Source organism: Lepisma saccharinum, chromosome 21 (genome assembly GCF_977018435.1).
Source record: "Lepisma saccharinum chromosome 21, izLepSacc3.1, whole genome shotgun sequence".
Lineage (NCBI taxonomy): Eukaryota > Metazoa > Arthropoda > Insecta > Zygentoma > Lepismatidae > Lepisma > Lepisma saccharinum.
In genome coordinates this window covers 14,439,044-14,460,874 of record NC_139249.1, presented here as the reverse complement: position 1 = coordinate 14,460,874, position 21,831 = coordinate 14,439,044, and the positions used below count along the sequence as shown (strand labels likewise).

Sequence of the window (21,831 nt, the reverse complement as noted above, 5' to 3'; positions counted from 1 at the left end):
CTACATCAGTGTGCTATGATGCCCCAGGTTCAAATCCTCGCCTGGACATAAGTGTTCTTTGCGAGTTTTGCTTCATCAGTTTTATATTATCACTTACCCTCATCTTTGCAATTACAGGGTCGCTACTCACCGAGAATTCTGTATGAATTATTGGCTCCGGGATTATACGTGAATTCTGCGAATTTTTCTCCGTAGACGTGAAAAGTCCCATTGAATTTATACATACTTATAAATGCTGCAGGGAAAAATAAAATAGAATTCTCTCAATCTGATTGATTACTTTGTAACTGTCCTTTCCTGATCAATCTATTAGACAGATGGAAGATTATTGCAATATATATTGAAATTGATTAGGTAAATTTGAGTTTGAAATTCTTATACAATTAACAATTTTTCGTAGATTAGTAAACCCGTAACGTTTGCGACATGTGTTTGTAGATGTCTTTCGAGTATGAAAATATGAAATGGCAAATGTAAACTCTGTGCCTTGAATTAAATATATATATATATATATATATATATATATATATATATATATATATATATATATATATATATAATGGATAAAAGCAAGGAGGGCCAAAAGGGCTAAGTAAAAATCAAAGAAGGTAAAAGGAAACACTCACCGGACAATAGAAAAATTCAAAATTTTCGCTAATTTCATAGCATCATCAGTGTGAGGAGAAATAGACGGAACCGGAAGTTGGGGCACTGCAGAGTTGCCAGGTCCCCATCGAAGAAGGAGAGGTGCGTAGAACGAAAAAAAACACTGTTTCGTCACCAGGCTCGTCGTAAACTGTGAGTGTGTGGGATGAGCTGGGAGGGCGGGAGGGATGGGCATTACTGGGTGGCCTTGTTCAAGCCAGGTGGAGTGGTTGCACTCATGGCCGATATATAGGCCCTCTCCCATCTTTTGCGAACAGAGGTGTTGGCTGGTTGGGGTAGGAGATGGATAATCGCTACCCGGAAGCAGTCGTTGAAACTGATGTTGTGGTGGTTGATGAGGACGGCGACAGTGAAGTCCAGGTTGTGGGTGGAGGAGAAGTGGTTATTGATGCGGAAGTTGAGGGCCATTGATGTTTCCCCCAGGTAAAAATCAACACAGATGTTGCAGGTGAGGATGTAGATAAGGTTTGAGGCATGGCATGGTTTGGGATGGAGGGTAAATTTGCCAGTGGCCGTGTGCACCTGGAGGGTGTTGGATGTGTGGTGAAGGAGTGTTGTGGACCAGGATGTTTTGGAGGTTGGCGGGCGTTTGAAAACCACTCTGGGTTTGTTGGGAAATATGTTTTTGGTTTCAGGATCACTGTGGAGAATTGGGAGAAGAGAGTGCAGTGTGTGCCTGATTTTGTTGAGGTGGGGATGATATTGGGTGATGAGTGCAGGTGAGTTGGTGGTAGTGGTATGTGAGGCAGCTCGCGATATTTGCTTGGTGACCAGGATGGAGGGATATCCACGGTTAACCAGAGCCTGGTGTAGGTGGAGGTTATAATTCTGGCGGGAGGTGGGTGAAGTGTTCAGGTGCTGTCCCCTGAGGGCCAGAGAGAATGGAATGGCTTTTTTGGTGTGGAACGGGTGGGAGCTGGAGAAGTGTAGGTATTGCATGTGGTTGGTGGGTTTTATGTGGATGGAGGTAGTCAGGTGTCCTCCCTCGATGTGCACGTCCACATCCAGGAAGGTGATCTGGTTGGGGGAGTGCGTCCAGGTGGGAACGGAAGTGGTTAAGTTGGTCCAGGAAAGCTGACAAGGATGGTTCTCCATGTGTCCAGAGAATGAAGATGTCGTCGATGAAGCGGAGCCAGAGGAGGGGTTGCTTGCTCAAGTTTGCCCATGAAGAGGTTTGCATAGGATGGGGCCATTCTGGTACCCATGGCTGTACCTCTGATCTGTAGGAAATTTTGGTTTTCAAAGGTGAAGTTGTTACAAGTGAGGACAAGGTGGGTCAGGAAGTTGGTGCTGGGGTTGTGAGGTTTGGGTCTGCTATTGAGACAGAATTCTATGGGAGTGAGGTATGTTGTTTTTTATATATATATAAATCAAAGAAGGTAAAAGGAAACACTCACCGGACAGTAGAAAAATTCAGAATGTTCGCTAACTTCGTAGCATCATCAGTGTGAGGATGAGGTCTCTTTCTCCTCACACCGATGATGCTACGAAGTTAGCGAAAATTTTGAATTTTTCTACTGTCCGGTGAGTGTTTCCTTTTACCTTCTTTGATTTTTACTTAGGCCTTTTGGCCCTCCTTGCTTTTATCCTATATATATATATCCCGTTTATTTGAATTGAATTTGAATTTTTGGATACATTGGAATCACACAGACCCTTTATACATATTATACTTGCATTTTATTATGGTGCTAGAGTAGCGAAACTGAATTAGCCTAAAGTGGCAGAAAAACCAGCAAACAACTACTACAGACAGCATACCCTTTTGTATTGAAGGTGTAATGGTGAATATTATCAACTACTGTGACATGCTACCAGAGTTGAAAGCCACCAGTCACTAAGAAACTGAACTGAACCTCAAACTTATTTTCTGACTATCACTCATATACTATAATAGTTACAACTAGAGAATAACATAGTGGTTACAATGTTCAAGTTTTAGTTCAGCTGGCCACATTTGATGGCTCCAGGCAGTAGCGGGGATTGAATTCCAAAACTGGGGCAAATGACGAAAGTAGGGGGGCAAACTATTGGACTTTCCCTTGGCAAATCAGGTTTAGCATGGTGGGGGAGCAAAAGTTGCAAAGAGTGGGGGTTCCCCCCCCCCCCCCCCCAATCGCTGCCACTGACTGCAGGTAGAGATAGAAAAAACTGTGCGAGACAGGTATCTGCCATCATACAAGGGTTAAGTCATAAGTCATGGCAACTATTTTTTTTCTCGCAAACAGGGGACAACTCGAAAAATCTAAGATATACATTTGAAAGTGTATGGAATGTACCTTCGAATGAAGTCTGGATGCAGGAGACTCTCGTAGGGAAGAGGCAGAACATAGGACATTGGACAACAGTGTTTTATTATGGCATGAACAACAAGTACTCAAGACTACACTGTTTAACAACCTTCAAAGTATTCACCCAGGTTATCCACTCGTGTAAACACTGTCCAATTACCATTACCTGTACATCTTTGTCCTTGGACACAGGATGCCCACTGCGAGAGACAGATCGGCAGTTGACACTCTCGCCCGTTTGAAGGCCTCCACCCACCTCGCCATTGTTTCATAGGACATGGCATGCACACCCAGTGCTTCCTGTAGCTCTGTATAGCATTCCCATGCATTCCTGCCATGGAGAACTGCTATTTTAACGTACGAACGTTGCTCCTGCTTCATGACCTCAATTTTCAAACGCTCTCACTCACCGACTGAACTTGTGTGTATGTTTACTACCCCACCGTACGAACGTTGCTCCTGCTTATTTCGAAGGTTTGTCATAATCAGACAAGTTTTTGTAACATGTGCACATGTGTATGTCACAGGGTTGCTTGGGTTTTCTTTCATGATTCCTACCAACAAAATGTCCATAATGGATACTCTTTCAGTTGTATATAACAAATTTTAATACATCCTTCGATTGTCGAATTATTACTGGGTTGCCATGACTTACTCCCCAACCCTCGTATATCTTACATTTTTCGTGTTATGCCCTGTTCACGTGAAAATAAATAGTTGCCATGACTTATGACTTAACCCACGTATAATAGCGAGCTGTATAATTCCAGTCCACTGCCCTGTTATAAGATAATCAGATATTTGGCAAGTTGATGTGATCAAGATAGACATTTTCTGGGCACTGATTCCTTCAATTTGTTGAACATTTGTACTTGAATATTTTAAATAGGATTCTTTATAATAGTCTCTCTTCTATTTTTGTTTCTTAAAATTCCGAAAAGCAATAACGGTTCCATTTCTTTTTCAGGTTGATTTAATGAAGTATGTGAAATTGAGTACCAGCAGAGATTTCAGATTGATCACCAAAACTATGAATGAAGTATTCGAGAGGCAGAATCAGACACAAATGGTAAGCGGAATTGTTACTTTGCTCTCCATCTGATGAAATTTTGTAGCTCAATTTTCATTAAAACTTTAATTTTCTATTCGTATTACTGTAGATATGACCTCCTCATAAATTTGAGACCATGTTCATGTGAAAGATTAATGTCAGATGGCCACCATAGTTATCATGAAGGATAGCACAAGGTATTTTTTTCTGGGGGGAGGGGGTAAAAGAGACACATTTCTCTCCATAATAGTATTGTCCCCTTCAAAAGAACATTGCTTCCGTTTGAAGTTATCCTGTTCCTGCAATGCCCTTCCAATAAATTAACATACATTATTCACTGTGTTTGAAATGAAATTGTATGTGTGAAATACTAGCATGTTTCAGGTTCAGATCTAAGGTAAGATGTGGAATTGTGTGTCATTTTGTTTGTCTTATCTGTTGCATCAGTTCATTATTCCCTTTCATTGTTGTGATTAACCTAACGAGCTGTAAAATTGATGTCACAGAATTAACAGGAAAAACAAAAAATTTAAAATAATAGAAGCCATACTCATATTTACTTTTGCAGGTTGCAAGAGTTGTTTCTTATATACAGTGGGTACCCAATTCAACATTCTCAGATTTTATGCTTTCTTGCAATAAATTCTTTAGCCACATACTTTTCAAAGCATATAGTTGAGCCAGGTTGTCTATCGGCCATGAATTCTGGGAATTGCTTGTGAATTGTCTTCACAGACATAAGAAAGAGCCATTTTAATTCAGAATACACACTTACAATTTTTTTGGTCTATTTTAGGAGCGACTAGCTTTATTGAAAGGTTATACATGTATTACTTTCAGATGGAAGGAAATGGGGGTATTTATGCTTCCCTTAATGAGGGACACATTTTTACTTAGATATGTGATTGTGTAAAAGGTGAAGGTAAAGTTCCCCATGCATATAGCACCATGCCATGAAGGCACATTTTGAACTTAATGTGATCAGCACCATGTTCTGGCTGCCTTTACCCATTGATAAGAGGCTGGATGAGTCTCAGAGCTGCTTTATGCAGTGACAAGGCCAGAAGAATTCCGACCTTAGATCATCGAACCTGGGTCTCTCACGTGGCAGTCGGGCACCCTACTGACTAGACCACCACGTTAATTCTAATTTTCAAGGGAGGGGTGGTCATAATTTTAAACTACAAAACTGGCGATGTGCATTAATACATTAAGTGACTGTGTTTGGTTAAGTTTTCACAAACATGGATGAGGTTTGGTACACAGTTTTGTACTACAGTGATCTAGAAATACAATACATAGAAAGCCACACCAATAACTTATTTAGGAAGTACATATCCTGCGTATGTGCTTATATGTCCTAAAATTTAGAACAATGTGAAATTTGTCAACCTACCTGTTATTCAAACTTTTTTGTGTGTGTTGCCCTTATCACTTTTTGTTTCTAGTCTCTAGATGAAGAAGATATTTCCAATACTAGACATGAGACTCAGAATGAAACTTCCCAGCCACCAAGGAAAAAAATACGAACCCAAGATGATGAGTAATTGAAGGAAATGCCTATAATATACTTTGATTAGCTGTAAGCTTGATTGTTTTTCATATCTTTGAATAGTTGAGGAAGATTTTAAGCATGTTTATTTGCATTTTTTTGTATTAAGTCAATCCAGCAGTTAAAAAAAGCTACTTTATAAAATTTAAAGAATTCATATGTTATTCCTAATTATGTGAAGTTAGAATTTTATGTTCTAATTGTTATAGATCACCTATCATTCAATAAAAATACTTATTTTTGATTATTCAGTTGTTCTAGATTACCTTAGTTTAAAAATGAAAATTGTGTGTATTTTTTTAAATACTATTTGTGTCTGGAGCCATTAGCGAAGGCTAGTCCTTTTGAAAATTTATTGCAAGGTAGGTTTGTTCAAAACAGAATATAGAACTTTCAGCAATGTAGGGTATTTTCATGATAGATGTGGTAAACGCAGTTTAAGTATTACCTATGTTAAGGTTCGTGTTTCCGCATTGCACAATTGGATTTTTTTTATTTTTTTTCGATTAATTTAGAAGTCATTCACTAAGGGTACGGCATCTGGAGTGGAGAAGCTTCAGTGAAGGTAGTGAGCCTTTGAAAATATTCAGAAAAAACTATCCAATTGTGCAATGCGGAAACACTACACTTACGTACATAATAGGGTATTTTGCATGAAAGGGATGAGTGACAAGGCTCTCTCCAGTCTATAAACAGTCATTCAACCTGCAAGCACGACATTGAGAATACAGCACAGTCCGTGTGGCACATGCAGCTTATTGTGTCACTTTGGTTCAAAAAGTTTCTCTTATAACTGAGTGTCTGTTGCCAGATGACATGGGGTGCTTGTGCTGATGTCACTTCAGTCTGAAAGCTGCCTGAGAGCTCTTTATTACCTCAGATATATTTACAGGCATCCTTTCAATCTTTTTGAAATATTGGTAACTCTTTTCAGTTCTGTGTGTAGGGGTGAAAGATGCTAAATAATGTCAATCTTGGTCTGTAATTTGTCAGGTTTTTAAACAATTGGTCAGAAAAATCTATTTGTTGTGACCGTGACTGCATTTTTTTGAGGGGTTTTTCCAGTTCAGTAGTAATAGTTATTATTGTAGCAACAGTGTAGCTCAGTTATGAAAGCATTTCTTGAGTACTACTGACTTTCCGTAAATGTTGAAAAATTTGAATACTGTATAAATGTTTGACATCCATGTTTTCTTTTCTGCTTCCTACAGTGTAATTCATAAAAATATTAGTTTTATGTTCAAGGAAGCTGTAATGACTGGCTGTGGGGATGTCAGATGCTACATAGTATATTTATTTTTTAAATGAAATCAACTAGTCTCAACCTGAAAAATGCTAATTTATCAATAGGATGTACTAAAATTTAATCGGTAATTTTGACCCCTCGACTAGTTTCCACTCATATGTACATGTGAAGGAAAGCAAACGATATATTTTATACCACAGGTTGTTGGAGTAGTGTGTGGTCAAGAATCATAATTGTATTTGATGTAGTTTTGATAAATGTGATCTTACTTAAATTATCCCTGCAATGTCTACACAATCATCTTGTCCCTCAAAATGTCTTTTATAAGCACAGAATACACCATAATTTTTAATTATGCAATTTATTAACCTGTATTGTTACATTTGTACTAAGGGAGTTATGTCATACAAGTTTAAAGCATTATGTAAAACCTGTTCCACACCTTGCAGTAAGTACAAACGAGCATACATTATGGGTAACAAATGAGGATGGGGTTCCTGAAAAAAAAAAAAAAAAAAAACAGTAGAAAGGAGGTTATTATTTCCATCATATGTAGTACATAATTACAGTAGCAACATATCTGTTTCCTTAGTCTGAATATTCACCCAACCGTGATTCTTTATTATGAAAGGAAAATAAATCTGTAATTCATTATACAGTGAAAACAGATTGCTTGAGAAAGAGCAAAATCAAGAATAGGTGTTGCAACACTTGAGTCCTAGGTGGAGCTGTCTCCTCCTAGGAACACATGGCTGGCATGATTTGTCATTAAGTGTTATTTACGTTTATCCTTAACTATTACCTGGTCTTAACCTATGTTCATTTAATCCTTTTGCCTTTCCTGATGAAGAACCCAGGTAAGATTGAAAATTTGGAAATATTCAAAAGACAATAGTTAGAGGCACATACTTTTGGTAAATAAAAAAGCAAAATTTTGGTACAAAAACAAGAGTCTATTTCAAAAGCTGTAAATAAAATAAAATGTCGATGTTATAGCTGTGAATGATCACATCAAAAGTGCTATATACGTAAGATGACATTTTGGTTTTAAAATTGTGAATATAATCCTAAATTTTATTTAAAAACTGCACTTATTACACAAAATAAACTTATCCCTTCTAATAGCACATTTATGTATTTACCAGAGTATTAAGTCTATTCCTGTGTAAAGGGGTCCATCTTTGCTTCTCAAATATTTACAGCAGAATTAATCAATTTTCAGTGAATTGCATAACTCGCAGGATACTTCAGACTTCAGAAAGTGTCGTGTCAGTATATAAACGGTAAATTTTGTGTTTAAGAGTATATTTTGCAGTTCATTTCGCATTATTTCGTGACAAAAAGGTAGGAAAATGCACCTCACACCTTTCAGAAACATGACAAATGAACATTACAGCATGTTATTTCATATTTCGTGTTTTCATCAAAAACAAAATTTGCATGCCTCTAACAATAGTCCTTGTGCATTTTTATGATGTTAATGACACTTGGCATAAGATTTCACCTTTTTTATATAAACAAACTTAATCAAAATACTTTTTGAAGGTAAATGATTACACAATTTAAAATCAGAAGTTCTGACATTGTTCACACTGTATGAATGTTGTGTTTGGAGAGGAAGAAGTGGTGAATTTTTTTTTCTACTGAAAAAAGTGCCAGCTTTCTACTTACGGTGAGTATGTGTATCCTGCTGTAATATCCACTTATGGAACTACTGAAAGCCGAAAGGAAATTTGAAATCACATGGGGCTGTAATTTTCCATGTTCAACATCCTCAACAGCTGATTGTATAATGGATGGAAATGGGAGGATGAAATTTAACAGAAGATCCCATTCTTCCTAGAAAGTGAAAAAAACAATCCATGAAATTATTTCATAAACACATATACAGATGGGGGACAAAATAATACGAACACCTGTGAATGTAGAGAAAATCTTTATTAATAGGGGGTTGGACCACCCTGTGACTGAAGTACACTTTGTATGCGACGTGGGATGGACGCATAGAGGTCATGCACAATGTTTAAGGGAATATGGAGCCATTCTTCCTCCAGAGCAGTCTCCAATTCCGAAAGTGTGGCTGGAGGCGGACTTCGAGCACGAAGTTTGGACTCCAAATATCCCCACAAATGTTCTATAATGTTCAGGTCAGGAGACTGTGGGGGCCATTCAAGATGTCCTACTTCATCGTCATGTTCTTCAAACCATGTTTGGACAGACCCAGCAGTGTGGATAGGAGCGTTGTCGTCTTGAAAAAGCGGTCGGTCCCCAGGAAATAAAGGATGGAGATGATCCCCCAGAATGCTGCGATAGTGACTGGCATTGATCTTCCCATGCAGAAAAACAAGTGGTCCCACACAATGCCAAGATATCGCGCCGCATACCATAATGGACCCACCTCCATGCTTCACAGTCGGCAAGAGGCAGTCAGGATGAAATGCATCTTGAGGCGTTCTCCACACGTAAACGTGCCCCGTGGTCTGAAATAACGTGAATATTGATTCATCAGACCAGATGACTTGTTGCCACTGCTGTGGGGACCAACTTCTGTGAGCTTTGCAACATTGGCGTCGCTTGACAGCATTACGTGATGTCACCATGGAGTTCCCTTTTGACAGTTTTGGTTGAAATGGGGTCCTGGAGATGCCTGTTCACTTCAGATGTTATCTCGGATAACGATTGCTTGTGCTTTCGGGCCACTATGCGCTTCAACACCCTCCTATCCCGAGCAGCAAGCTTTGTCTTTTGTCCACTGTTGTGCTTTGAAGATGCCATCTTACCTTGTGTTGTGTACGCTGTCATAACGGCTGATACTGTGCTCCTTGCACACCCAACAAGCTTTGAGGTTTCAGTCACCGTGGCTCCAGCTGAACGTGCTCCAACAATCATGCCTCTTTGGAACTCTGTCAGGTCTGACATTGCAGTGTCTCTTGAGAGCGTATGATAGACGAATGCACCACCAATGACTGCTGTTGGCAAACTAATACCTTCCCCTTCACAGCCACTAGGTGGCAGACTTCAGTGCCAGGTGGTGCTGCTGTACTGCCGGTGTGAAATGTGGCATACTTTTTCACAGGTGTTCGTATTATTTTGTCCCCCATCTGTATGTCTGGTGAGTATTTCACATTTAAATAAGGAGATAAACCTTTGTCAATACCAATATTCTACGTATTTGATGCAAAGTTCTAAATTTTCATGAAGAACATGAACCTCATTAATTAATATTTGTAATTAGGAAACTGCAATGGCTATCTTTGGAAATCAAATTGCATATTTAGACTTTTACTTTACAAAACAGGGGCACACAAATTATAAGTTTATATTCATTAAAAATTATGACAACTTCTTTGCTAAATTACAGGTTATATATAAATATATAGCACATCAGTAATTTTACTGATATGACTACATCGACTGACCAATACAGGAAATCTTTAACTGCGCTACTTTGTTATCTTAGCCTAAAGTAACTCACCTCTTTTGACAATAACGAGAAATCCACTTCGCTAAGAGGAACTAAAGGGGGGTAATAAGAGTCCTTCACACGCTGCTGAAAATTCTCCCTTATTCTTGCGAGGCGAGCACAGTTGTACAGAACAAATAATGCTCCTAAAATAAATAAATGCATTATATTTATTCAGATATCAGTTATCTCTATATTCATGATATAGCATTGGAGGGGCAAACAATTACAGCCTTGTGTATCTATTATACCAGACATGTACAGTGTACAAAAGTTTTGAAATGGCCCTCGTATATAGCTTTTTTTATCTCAATCTTGCATTTTAGTCATTTTTTTATTTTATTTTATCATGATTATGTGTCATTATACTATTTTAGGCCCTTCTCTAAGTACGCGTATATAATAGTACTAATAAAAGTACTTGGCCTAAAGGAACTAACCTCTACTGCTGCTCTGTCTGTGCAAAGTGCTTTCCTCCTCCAAATTAAGGGAAACAGTACTTTTTGGCTTAATGCTGAGGAGATCCATTTTTATGACTGAATCAGTCAAACACATTAGAAATTTCTCCCAGCCCTCTCCTTTGACTTGTGTTCCATACTTGTGCTCTGTGCATAGTCGCATATCATTGTGGCGTAACCTAGAAAGGAAAAGGTGTAATATGGTCATTTGGAAGACTGAAATTAGGGAAACTTGTTCAGCATCATCTTTGTTTACAAGAAATGTGATTTAACATGAGGAAAATATGATTCATAACAGTATATCCTTTTTTTTATCAAAATGTCATAATACTTTATACATCATGGTTAAATAATGACAAATGGCTATACACAGGTGTTTTTGATTCTCAGTTCAAATCATCATGCCTAAGTAGTTTTAAGGTATTGTGTGGGTTTATTCTATTTGCATAGTTACAAAAAGATAGACAGTAAGATAATCCATTCTCAACCACTTACTGTTCATTTTTCCATGCATTTTTTTTATCGCGGTCAATAATGAACTGTAATTGGATTAGAATGGATTCTCTCTCTCCCTGCGTATCTGTCAAACTGATATCTTTAGATGCAGCAAAAGCCTCAACACATCCAGTTTTCTGCATAATCCAAGCCCCCCCCCCCCAATCACTTTTCTTCTAAGTGGGTTTGTGAATGGAAACTGTGCACAATCCTGAAGCTGAAGACACTTGACTACTACTTAAAAAAGTACAATGTCCATAATAATACTGTGCATTTTTCACATACTGCCTCTTTTTTCCCCTGTCCTGTATCTTATTTTCCCCATGCTATTCTGGAGAGTCCTGGTGTTTTTTTTTTAATTTCAGGTATTCTCGGTCCCCATCCATCTCATTATCAGAGTAATCACAGGCCTCATACCCTGTAGCGGAATACAGTTTGTCTATAATTCATTCTCTTCCACTTACCTATAATAGTCATCCGCTGATACACTGCATTCTTTACTATGATGCTTTGCATTGCTCACTACACCACAAACAACTGCTTGGTGATGTTCTGGGATGCTTCCACATGAAGAAGTTGTGAGATATAATTTTATGGTGTCCTCATCACACACTGCACTCTCAACTACTTCATAACCAGCCATTCGAACAAGATTCTTCAGGAGATCTTTAAGAAGGCGTATTCTTAATGAACTCAAATCTGAAGTTTTTTCACTACTTCCTTCCTCAGATGACAAAAGTACTGTCTGAAATGAAAGCATTGTTGGATCAAGGAAACCAGTTCGAACATATCAGACTTTTTCTTAAACAAGTTTATATGCTCCTCTTATGGTTGTAGCTTCAGGTCTCTAAGCATTGCACAAACAAGGTTCACTTTACTGTCATGCTCTTGATCAAAGTTGTTTGTTTTTTCACCTCTGTCTGGGACGTAAATCTCCTGCCTGCTGAACCTCAAGCAGTATTTAAACCACTCAGCTTTAGCATTTTATGTTATGTCAAACAAATTTCTATATTTTTAAATCTTAAATCAATTTTTTTTTAGAGTTATTCACAGAATGTCCTCACACATCTTGATCGGTGTGAAGTTTTTTTGATTCATGCATTCTAGTTGCATTTTGTTTGACTATAATATTTGAAACTAAGTAACATTTTCGCTCTTAAAACTGTTTTTATCACACTAACACTTAAAAAATTACAAAACTAACACTTGTCATTACAAATAACTTGAAAAATTACTATACATTTGCAGGGGAGTGTCACTGTCGAAAATTGGGACAACCTAGCCATTGCCTATGTTAGCAAGTAGTAGTTTTTTTTTATTATTATTATTTCCCTGTAGATGACAGCAAAGAATGACACTTTTCTGGTCAACTGGTAAAACAGTTTGTCTACCACCAATGTATGGCATCTAACAGCAGTTTGACATCAACCATGCAGCAAACGTACACATGTACGTCATTATGCCTCGAGGGGTTAATTACATGCAATCAAAATCTGTACATAATGTGGGGAAAATATCGTATGGGAAAAGTCTTGTTTCCATGCTGCTCTTAATCTAGAAACTGATTAGTTTCAGAGGTCTACAATCTTCATCTTCCTCCATCCCAGATGATACAACCCTCAATAATGACAGCAGTTGGACCCGCAAAATTAGCCAGTGGCTAAAATAAGAAAATGTCACCGATACCGATAAACTACCAATATAAAATTTACCTATAGTTTTGTCTTAGAAAGAGAAACAATGTATTCTGAAAATTACTTTACATGATTTTCAGGGCCGGATTAAGGCGAAATTGGGCCTGATGCTGCAGCAAAAATTGAGCGTTAATATAGCAAAAGAAAACTGTTCAGCTTTCGGAAAATTCTCATCTGTTTTCATCTGCGCCTAATGCTGCAGCATCAATAGCACCCACTTTAATCCGTCACTGACCTTTATAAACATAAAAAAAAATCAGAAATTTGTTCTAAAATACAGGCTCTTTACAGAAATAAGATTGATAAAATTATTAGCAATTTTAAGGTTAATTGATGTGTCCACATCACGTGATTTCTAGTGCACACATTTATACATTGAACGTCTTTGTAAATAAATTTATACTTACCGAATTGGCCTGAATACAAGCCGCACATTTTATCCAAATTTCAATTGTGAAAAATTAGGATGCATCAATTGTGACATTTCGTCAAATTATATGTTGTTAAAAATGTGCTGATTCCTCATTTTGAAATAAGGATAATGCTACAATAGAATTGTAGATACCATAATGTTATCCTACAATAGCATTGTTGTTTCTAACTGGGCATTGTAAAAACTGCCTGCATTCTTGATAACGTACTCTTTGATTGTACCTACCTAATTATATTTCCCTGAATCTGCCGGTAAATTGTTACTGGTATTTTCTTTTCTTCCCTCAGCTTATATTCAGGTATCATCTTTTTTTCTTTTCACTCCTTCAAATTTTAGGGTGCGACTTATATTCAGGCCAATACGTAATTATTTTATTGTTTTTGAACAATGGGTTTCAGTATATAAAAATATTACATTATTGTCAATAATAATGTCATAACAATGAACATTAAAATCTAACCTTTAAAAAAATCAGAAGTAATGCAAAGTTATTTGTGTCCTTGTTCTTTACTCCTTTACATACCTACACATATGATGGTACCCTACCTTGTATTTTTGAGTTCCCTTTCCATACTGTAAGCCACTTGATAAAACCTGCTGAAGGCATGCACAAAAAGCATGATTTCTTTGCAAATAAATTGACAATCTCCAGTCTTCTAACAGGCACCTTTGGATATGTAGAGACCAATTCTGACTCTCATCCACAAGCATCTTCAAATCCTGGAAGATATAAGTGCCAATAATAATCAGAAAATTTAGACAAGTAGCCTTGGTTCACTTCCATTGTATTAATAATATGCACTTGTTCAAAATAATCACCACTCTCTCCTTTACAGTCTTGCACACATACTCAGGGATGATGTGGAAATACTGTGGACCATGATAATGTCCTTGGTAAAATGTTACACCTATACAACTTTTCCGGAATGTCTGAAGTAGGGACGCGCAGAGGGGAAAGCTTGTGGGCAGGGCCAGACTAGGTGGGGAAGGGTGCGGGATGAAAGCAACGAAGTGCTGCACGGTATAACGGCTGTAAAGCAAAGTGCTCTCTGCTGCCAATTTCTTCTTTTATTCTCAAAAAAAATAAAATATATATTCCCTGTGAATGAGCCTTTGTCATGCCTCTAGCGCAAACTCATTGAAGTCTGCAAATCGTTGACTTTGTTTCGGATGCTTCTTGCCCGGCGTTTCTAACAGGGATGATCCATCCTTTTCTCGCGATTGTTTCGCTTCCTTCCGGATATTATAAACTCTGGATTTCCCAATTCCCTTGAGGGCAGCTATCTCCTAAACACATTCATTTACTGTTTTACCTCATGCAAATAGGTTCTCGTACACAGTCAACACTATACGGCACTCTCCTGATGCGAGCTGACATGTTTACTACAGAACTACTGGACCGCGAATGAGCAGTCAGTCGCCCCCTCCCATGCATGCCCCTCCCCTCCGTGCATTCATTGGGTGAGGCACACACCCTTCAACGTGCACCAAGAACACGTTCATGTTCTCTTACTCCAGACATTCCGGAAAAGGAATATAGTATCTTTCCACTAAGCTCCAACACCATGGATTTTGAGTAATAAACATATCATTATAAATTTTTGCTAGCTTAATTTAAAATATGCACTGATATGATAGAATTGGCCATGTATTAGAATGTATTGCATTACCGGCAGAGCCTTCTTTATGAAGGACACTCCGGTGCAAGAATCAATTCTGTTTAATCCAATCTTGTATTAATGAAATGTTTTAAGGTCACATTTCTAAATGTACTGCAAGGTGAGGTGGCAAGTTAAATGTTTTTTTTTATATACTGGAAACAATTGTGGGGTAAGTTCCGAACTTAGAGAAAGTAATTAGCACAGTTAAAAGATTTGTTAAGTATTATTTACCAGAGAAATCATCATTTGAAATGTAGCTTACACAAGCAGGCATTCTTGGTTTCTGGTTGACGGGGACATGAGTTTTCACACATTTTTACGTGAGGTTTGAAGGTGGTTTTGTGCTCGGCCAGATATTACATGATCAGGTATTTAAAGCATTAGGGACGTTAATTTAATGCTAAGAGCTTTAAACCTGCCCTGCCTAACCTAACAATAAAAGTACTTAGTGAAATACCCCTTTGCACCCCATGCACATAAACTAGCAGCAGCAGTCCATATCTAAGACGACAGTAAACAAATGGCTGCTCAGATACAAAGAATTGGTAACAGTTTCATACATCGGAGACACATTTCTTCATTTTTACATAGGAAACTACTTACGGATATGAGTTTATCTAAGGTTTCCAATGTTAGTCGAGGTATTTTCTTTCATCGTGGCATGTATTTGACTGGGAAATCATGTCAGTGTTTCCAACCCTTTTTTTTTTTTTTAACTATGCTTGCCTAACCTAATCAAACCTAACCTAACTGTATCGGAATGGTTTGTGGGGCTATCCGTCAGCTACCCATGCATAATGTACAATTTGCGCATGTGACTAACACGATAATAGGTATTTCTCGGTGAAGAAGGTTGGAAACACTGATATTCAAAAACAAAAAAGCGATATCGCACTGTTACATGCGTTCAGTAGCACTTAGAAAAATGCGTTATTTTAGAAAAAGTGTTTCTTTTCGTGTAAAAAGCATAATGGCACCTTGAACTATGTTCCGCAATACACAATTGGGAAGTACGAACCATGTAAAACACAAAATATCCGATTTTAATGTGTCTCCGATCTATGAAACTGGTACCCAAAGAATCATTAGGAATATGTGGAAGGAAAAAATCTGTTCACAGAAACACACAGTAAGTAATCACTAAGACTCTGAAAGACATAATAAGAAACAGAATCATGTAAAAAAAAAAAATCCTGTGCACCATTATAGATTCGGAATTACACAATCAGAAGTTTGCATCTTTTATGCTTCTGAAGATGTATGAAGGATAGTAAACTGGCCATCACTATTTTCAAGCACTTCAATTTTGCAGTCTAATGAGGTGAATTTGTACTGGTTATGTTGGCGCGTTACATGCCTCTGATTTGATATTTGTGTTTCAATTCTAGAACTCCACATAGTACGAACCAGGATAATTTGAGTACACGTTTCTTTGCAGTTCACTGTACAATTTAGGTATTCTGCACTATGTAGAAGAACGATTACATGACTACAGAAGCGATTTATCCAATCGTCCTCAATAATGACCCTCCTATCTTTTTTCACATAGACCTCATTTGGGTAACAGTTCCGTATATTGGAAACACATTAAAATCCGATATCTTGTGTTTCGCATGGTTCGTACTTACCAATTGTGTATTGTGGAACATAGTTCAAGTTGCCGTTATGCTTTTTACACAAAAACAAACACAATTTCTCACATACAGAGTGACTTTTTTTTAATCCTTTCTTGGCTTCCTTAACACACAATATGGCGGCCACATCTTGACTCACGTTCTGGTTGTGGTTATGTAGTGTTTTCGTTTATTTCCTAATTATTTACATTTGTACTTACCTCTTATGCATAGCGGAACATTTTTGAACGTGGGATTATGCTTTTTCACTTAAAAAAAAAACATAATTTTTCACATTACAAGTATTTATTGTTCGTTGCTAATTCGCTTTCGTTACACACAATATAGCAGGCAAATCTTGACTCACGTTGTCTATCATCAGCTGATATGCAGTGTTCTATTCACAGAAGGTGTTTAAGCGAAAATTGATCCACAAACCATTCACGGAAGGTTAGGATAGGCAAACAGAAAACTAAATTGGGGGGAAAAAACGCTCACACGTCATCTTGTAAAACTACCGCGTGGTTGCTACACTAACAGAGGGTTACATAATCGAACGAAAGGAACATTTGATTCACGTAGTCGACGGTAATGGAGGCAAGAGCTGTCGTGCATCGGAGATACATTAATGTCGAAAAATACATGATTTACCGGCCGAATAAGTTGAAGGGAGAAAACACTTCCATGAGCTTCCAAAAGTCTACAGAAACTCAGTTCCGTAAGTAGTTTCTTATGTAAATTTGCAGAAATGTGTTTTCACTATACCATACTGTTACCAAGAAAATACCTCGACGAACGTTTGAAAGCTTGCAGAAACTCATTTCCGTAAGTAGTTTCTTCTGTAAAAATTAAGAAATGTGTTTCCGATTCACGGAACTGTTCCCTTATTTGTTGTCTCGAACTGAAATCTCATTGCTTGGATACTTACAACTTCAGATATGTTTGTTACTGCACTTGCTCCAGAAGATTTTAACAAATCAATTTTCGAGTCCTTATCTTCATCTTTATTTTCTCCGACAATTTCTTTGCATAAATTCTCCTTTTGCAATATCAGTCTCACATTGAGATCACCCAAAGAATTTTGTTTATAATTACACTTCCATACTTTTCTGGATGCAAAATGTACACCAAATCCATATAAACGCTCGGAAAGTTGGCGCATAAAACTGCACAAAGCGCCATATTTACTCATTTTTGATAGTTGCGCTTCACTGCAAAAACATATTGTTTACTATTTTTCGAAGTTTGTTGACAACCTGCACTGCACATGTAGAGGCAAGGTTATCAGCCACACAGCAGTTTTCAGCTCGCGTTGTTTTCTACGCTTGTGTGGGGCCTCATCTCCATTAACTTCATGCAGGAATGCCTACTCACACTCAACGTGAACCACGACCATGCGTGAAAACAAAGCCCTCCTTCCATGCAAGTGCAAGCCGTGCCGTCACAAGAACAAACGTTGGGAACCAAATCTCATCCAACTTGCCTCACCTTATGTTTATTTTCTGTGAATTTAGTAGGGATGTGCGGGATCCCGAAAAGTCGGGACCGAGATAGATGCATTCAGGCCCGTAGCCAGGGGGGGGGGGGGGCTGGCACTGAGGTCAGCCCCCTTGACATTAGGTAAAACTATTGTGTGTAATTTGTTTGCAGTGAAGAGTGAATATGTAGACAGCCGATATTAATTTGCTCACAACTTTGGTGAAGGATAAATTCAGGGAGCATGAACAGCAGCTATTACATTCGTTCATCTTATTTATAAGTAGTCTAGTAGCAGCAAGTATTTAGGAGATTCTTATCTCTAGACTTCAGAAAGTTCCTTTACAGGGGAGCTTCTTTATCTGTACCTTCTTTTCCCCAGTTGCAACCTCCCATTTATACAGAAATCTGTGACTTTGATGTCATCAAATGCAAATGCAAATGATTATGCAAATTCCCTCCGCATCTTCGTCAAAGGCTAACAGCTCCCAAGTTTTGGAAACGAAGGGGAGTTTTATTGTTTCTGCAGGGAGTGGAATGTACGCTAGGCACTATAGAAAAAATGTAGTATTTGTGTGATTTTTCTAAACTTTATGTAACTTAATGACCCCCCACACACATAATTTACCTTAATTTAACACTGTTAAACTTTTGAAAAATAGAGTTGATTTACAAAGCCCCCCCTCATTACCCGTGAGCCCTCCCCCCCCCCCCCGGAGATCAATTCTGGCTACGGGCCTGGATGCATTTTCATTAATAATGGTGGAAAATATATTGCAGGATGATGTAGAAATTATGTCTTTGACGCAGTCGAATCATGTAGCTCAGTAGCTTGCATTGTATCATTTGCAAATATGCTGTATAAAGAAACAAACTGCCGGAGTGTTGAGTGAGGCGGGGTACAATAGACCGCGAAGATAACGGTAGGAAATTGTCTATGGCTATTTTCGTTATTTTTCTTGTGCATTGTGTGTGTTTTTAAGAAACTGCACTTACGATAGAACAAAGGTTATCTCTTCGTGTTGAATGTTGTGTCGAACCACAGTCTACTGGTTGAGCTTCAATATTGCGGAGAACATACTGAAGGACAATTTGCCTGCTATTATATTTGCCATTAGCTGTACTTGAGAAGAAAAAACTTAAAATAGTAGATGTCGCTCGGAGTTGTGACCGGGCTCGTAGTGATGTTCGAAATTACGGTTTCATGGGGCGGTAAAGTATACTACTACATTGCTACTTTTAAACAGATATACTATTTCAATTGATATATTTTAATTATTAAGAACTTCTGTAAGACTAATTAATAGAATTATGAAACTATTTCCGTTTGACATATCGTATTTTCATAGACACATAGTGTAGACGTAAAGCGAAACGTGCTAATTGACATTCTGTATTTTTGCTACTAATGTTATTTCGTTCAATATTTATGACATAATTCTTGGTCATGGCATCAGGGACACCACCACAACTTTACAGGATATTAAAACAAATCTCTGTCCGTAATTCTACTACCTACTGTCAACTTAATTTCAGAAGCGGTTGAATGAGAAAGCGGGTTAGAAAAGCGACGTTAATAAGTCGAAATAAAAAATAAAAGAGCAGGAGAAAACGAAGGCAATCGAAAATCGGCATCAATTTACAATATCGTGACGAGACGAAACTTAGCAGAATGCCTTTCTCGTCGAAGTTGCAAATGCCTTTTTTCGTTCTCGGTACCGTCTCGATTTATATAGATGAGAGAGCATATGGTGCATATATTGTTGTTGTTGTTATTATTATTATGATTATTATTCTTATTGTTTTCATTTCTTTATTTTTTTAAAGTAATATCTATCGTTTAAGACCTTGTAAGAATTCCAGTCCGATTTCAAATGATCATAATTGTCGCCTTGTAATCAGGGGAACCGGGTTCGATACATAGGCACAGCTCGCGGATCCCACTTTAAACTGTAGGTCCAGTCCCGATTAGCCTTACTATGCATAAAGTGGACTTTTAGGCAATGAAATATATGAGCACCAGAGTGGGAAAGATTAAGAAGAAGAAGATGAGACCAACAGAGTTGGGAAAGAGTAAGAGAAATATATAAGAGCACCAGAGTGGGAAAGAGTAAGAAGAAGAAGATGAGAGCAAGAGAGTTGGAAAAGAGTAAGGTAAATATATAAGAGCACCAGAGTGGGAAAGAGTAAGAAGAAGAAGATGAGACCAACAGAGTTGGAAAAGAGTAAGAGAAATATATAAGAGCACCAGAGTGGGAAAGACTAAGGAGAAGAAGATGAGAGCAATAGAGTTGGAAAAGAGTAAGAGAAATATATAAGAGCACCAGAGTGGGAAAGAGTAAAATAAAAATAAGAACAACAGAGTAGAATAAGCGTAAACGAGAGAGAAACAGATGAAGAAGAAAGAAAGGGAGAGAAAGAATCTCAAGTGACAAAGTAACACCTGAGACCCTCAGAACGAAACTCTCCGGCCTATAATCGAGATAATGAGCACGCACTTGACACTTTCGTGAACATTAAGGTTCTTATCTTACGGAACAAGCTTATAACCTTGGCAAACTATAGAATGACATTGAAATGTAGTGCAATGACACGGTTTTTGCCATACGTTGCGTTTCAATGGAGCACATGTCTAATTGTCTGTTGCTGTTTGTTCAGTGACAGAAACTCACGAGCACGCAGTCGTCCGACCAGTGAGCAAATGCTGAAAGTTTGCGTGCTATGTTTCAGATCCAAACCACACGAACCTGTCCTCATGGGCTAACTCTCGGTTACATTGTATGATTCTTTGTATGAGTAAGTTGCTGGATCGATCGCATAGCAACAGTGATGTCGCCAGAGGAGGGGCAGCCGCCCCATAGTCAGACACCCCTTCCCCAACGGGCGTTAATGAATATCGAATAGTAAAAGTCTGCAGAGGTGCGTGTCTCGTGGTTGGGGGGGGGGGGCAAACCGAGGCGTTCTACTTGATTAACGCCAAAAACTTATTTCTGATTACACTTAGCGTATCTATTTGTTTGAGTTTATTTTTAAGTTCACTTTATGCACAGCAAGGCTAATCGGGACTGGACCTACAGTTTACCTCTATGTCCACCGGGTGCGTGGCCATTTGTTTTAAAAAGAGCTGCATAACATAATAAGTATATTGTGAAATTATGCAGCGATTTAAGTTAAGAGATTACTGTTATTTTCGTGTCATTATGTAGGTATTAAACAAACACATACCTACAATCATAGGCGTGCGCAGACCCTTTGATTGGGGGGGGGGGGTAGAAGCCTTGATGAAAGTTCAGCCGGGAAAGAAAAACCTCATTTTATCTCACTGTTTTAGTTTCATTGTATTGATGGGTGTGTATATATAATGCAGCAACATAGAGGAACCATAACGAATAAATAAATTGTCTCTGAGATGTGCCGCACTCCTTCTCCTCCAAACAATTGTGTTCATGTATCTAAGACAAACTGTTTAGCAGCAAGAGTCAGAAGTACTTAATAGTTATAACTTCTCTTTCTGGTAATTTACAAATGCATTACAGAAAAGAACAAAATTGCGAGCGAATCGAGGGAGAAAATTTTTAGATACAAAGTTTTACAAACTGAAAACAATATTGATTTAATGTGTCCCAAAAAATTTATGGGGCGCCATGGGACTCTCTTTTACAATTTTCTTCAATTATATTTTAAGGCGCCTAGGGCCAAAACTCCCGCCGCCCTCTAGCTACAGCTCTGAAC

General features: G+C 38.1%; 2 protein-coding genes across 5 annotated transcripts in view; one reads left to right on the top strand and one right to left on the bottom strand.

The window, feature by feature from the left end:
- Positions 1–5,807, top strand: part of FANCI (Fanconi anemia complementation group I) — a 188,333-nt gene extending 182,526 nt beyond the window's left edge. For both annotated transcript variants that reach the window (XM_083143396.1, XM_083143395.1), the window contains exons 25-26: positions 3,925–4,026; positions 5,457–5,807. In XM_083143396.1, coding sequence (XP_082999522.1) covers positions 3,925–4,026; positions 5,457–5,555 — 201 coding nt within the window. In that variant the 3' untranslated portion in view covers positions 5,556–5,807. The remainder of the gene's footprint in view (positions 1–3,924; positions 4,027–5,456) is intronic.
- Positions 5,808–7,130: 1,323 nt separating this feature from the next.
- LOC146004520 (DALR anticodon-binding domain-containing protein 3) lies at positions 7,131–17,994 on the bottom strand. Of its 3 annotated transcripts, none has more exons than XM_083143399.1 (7): positions 17,411–17,487; positions 13,896–14,069; positions 11,687–11,967; positions 10,710–10,906; positions 10,282–10,415; positions 8,478–8,645; positions 7,131–7,303 (listed from the first exon to the last, which is right to left on the bottom strand). In XM_083143399.1, the coding sequence occupies exons 2-7, from the start codon at positions 14,058–14,060 to the stop codon at positions 7,184–7,186; spliced, it is 1,065 nt and encodes a 354-aa protein (XP_082999525.1). In that variant the 5' UTR covers positions 14,061–14,069; positions 17,411–17,487; the 3' UTR covers positions 7,131–7,183. The 3 variants fall into 3 exon arrangements, with proteins under 3 accessions (XP_082999525.1, XP_082999524.1, XP_082999523.1); XM_083143398.1 differs by lacking the exon at positions 17,411–17,487 and adding an exon at positions 16,845–16,895; XM_083143397.1 differs by lacking the exon at positions 17,411–17,487 and adding an exon at positions 17,552–17,994 and having other exon boundaries at positions 7,133–7,303.
- Positions 17,995–21,831: the final 3,837 nt, after the last annotated feature.

Coding starts and splice junctions, on each gene's coding strand:
- LOC146004520 (XM_083143397.1), bottom strand. CDS start 17,815: ATGAGTAAATATGGCGCTTTGTGCAGTTTTATGCGCCAACTTTCCGAG. Junction 10,907..11,686: donor TCAGCGGATGACTATTATAG/GTAAGTGGAAGA, acceptor TTTCCTTTCTAG/GTTACGCCACAATGATATGC. Junction 7,304..8,477: donor GCAGGATACACATACTCACC/GTAAGTAGAAAG, acceptor TTTTTTTTTCAG/GAACCCCATCCTCATTTGTT.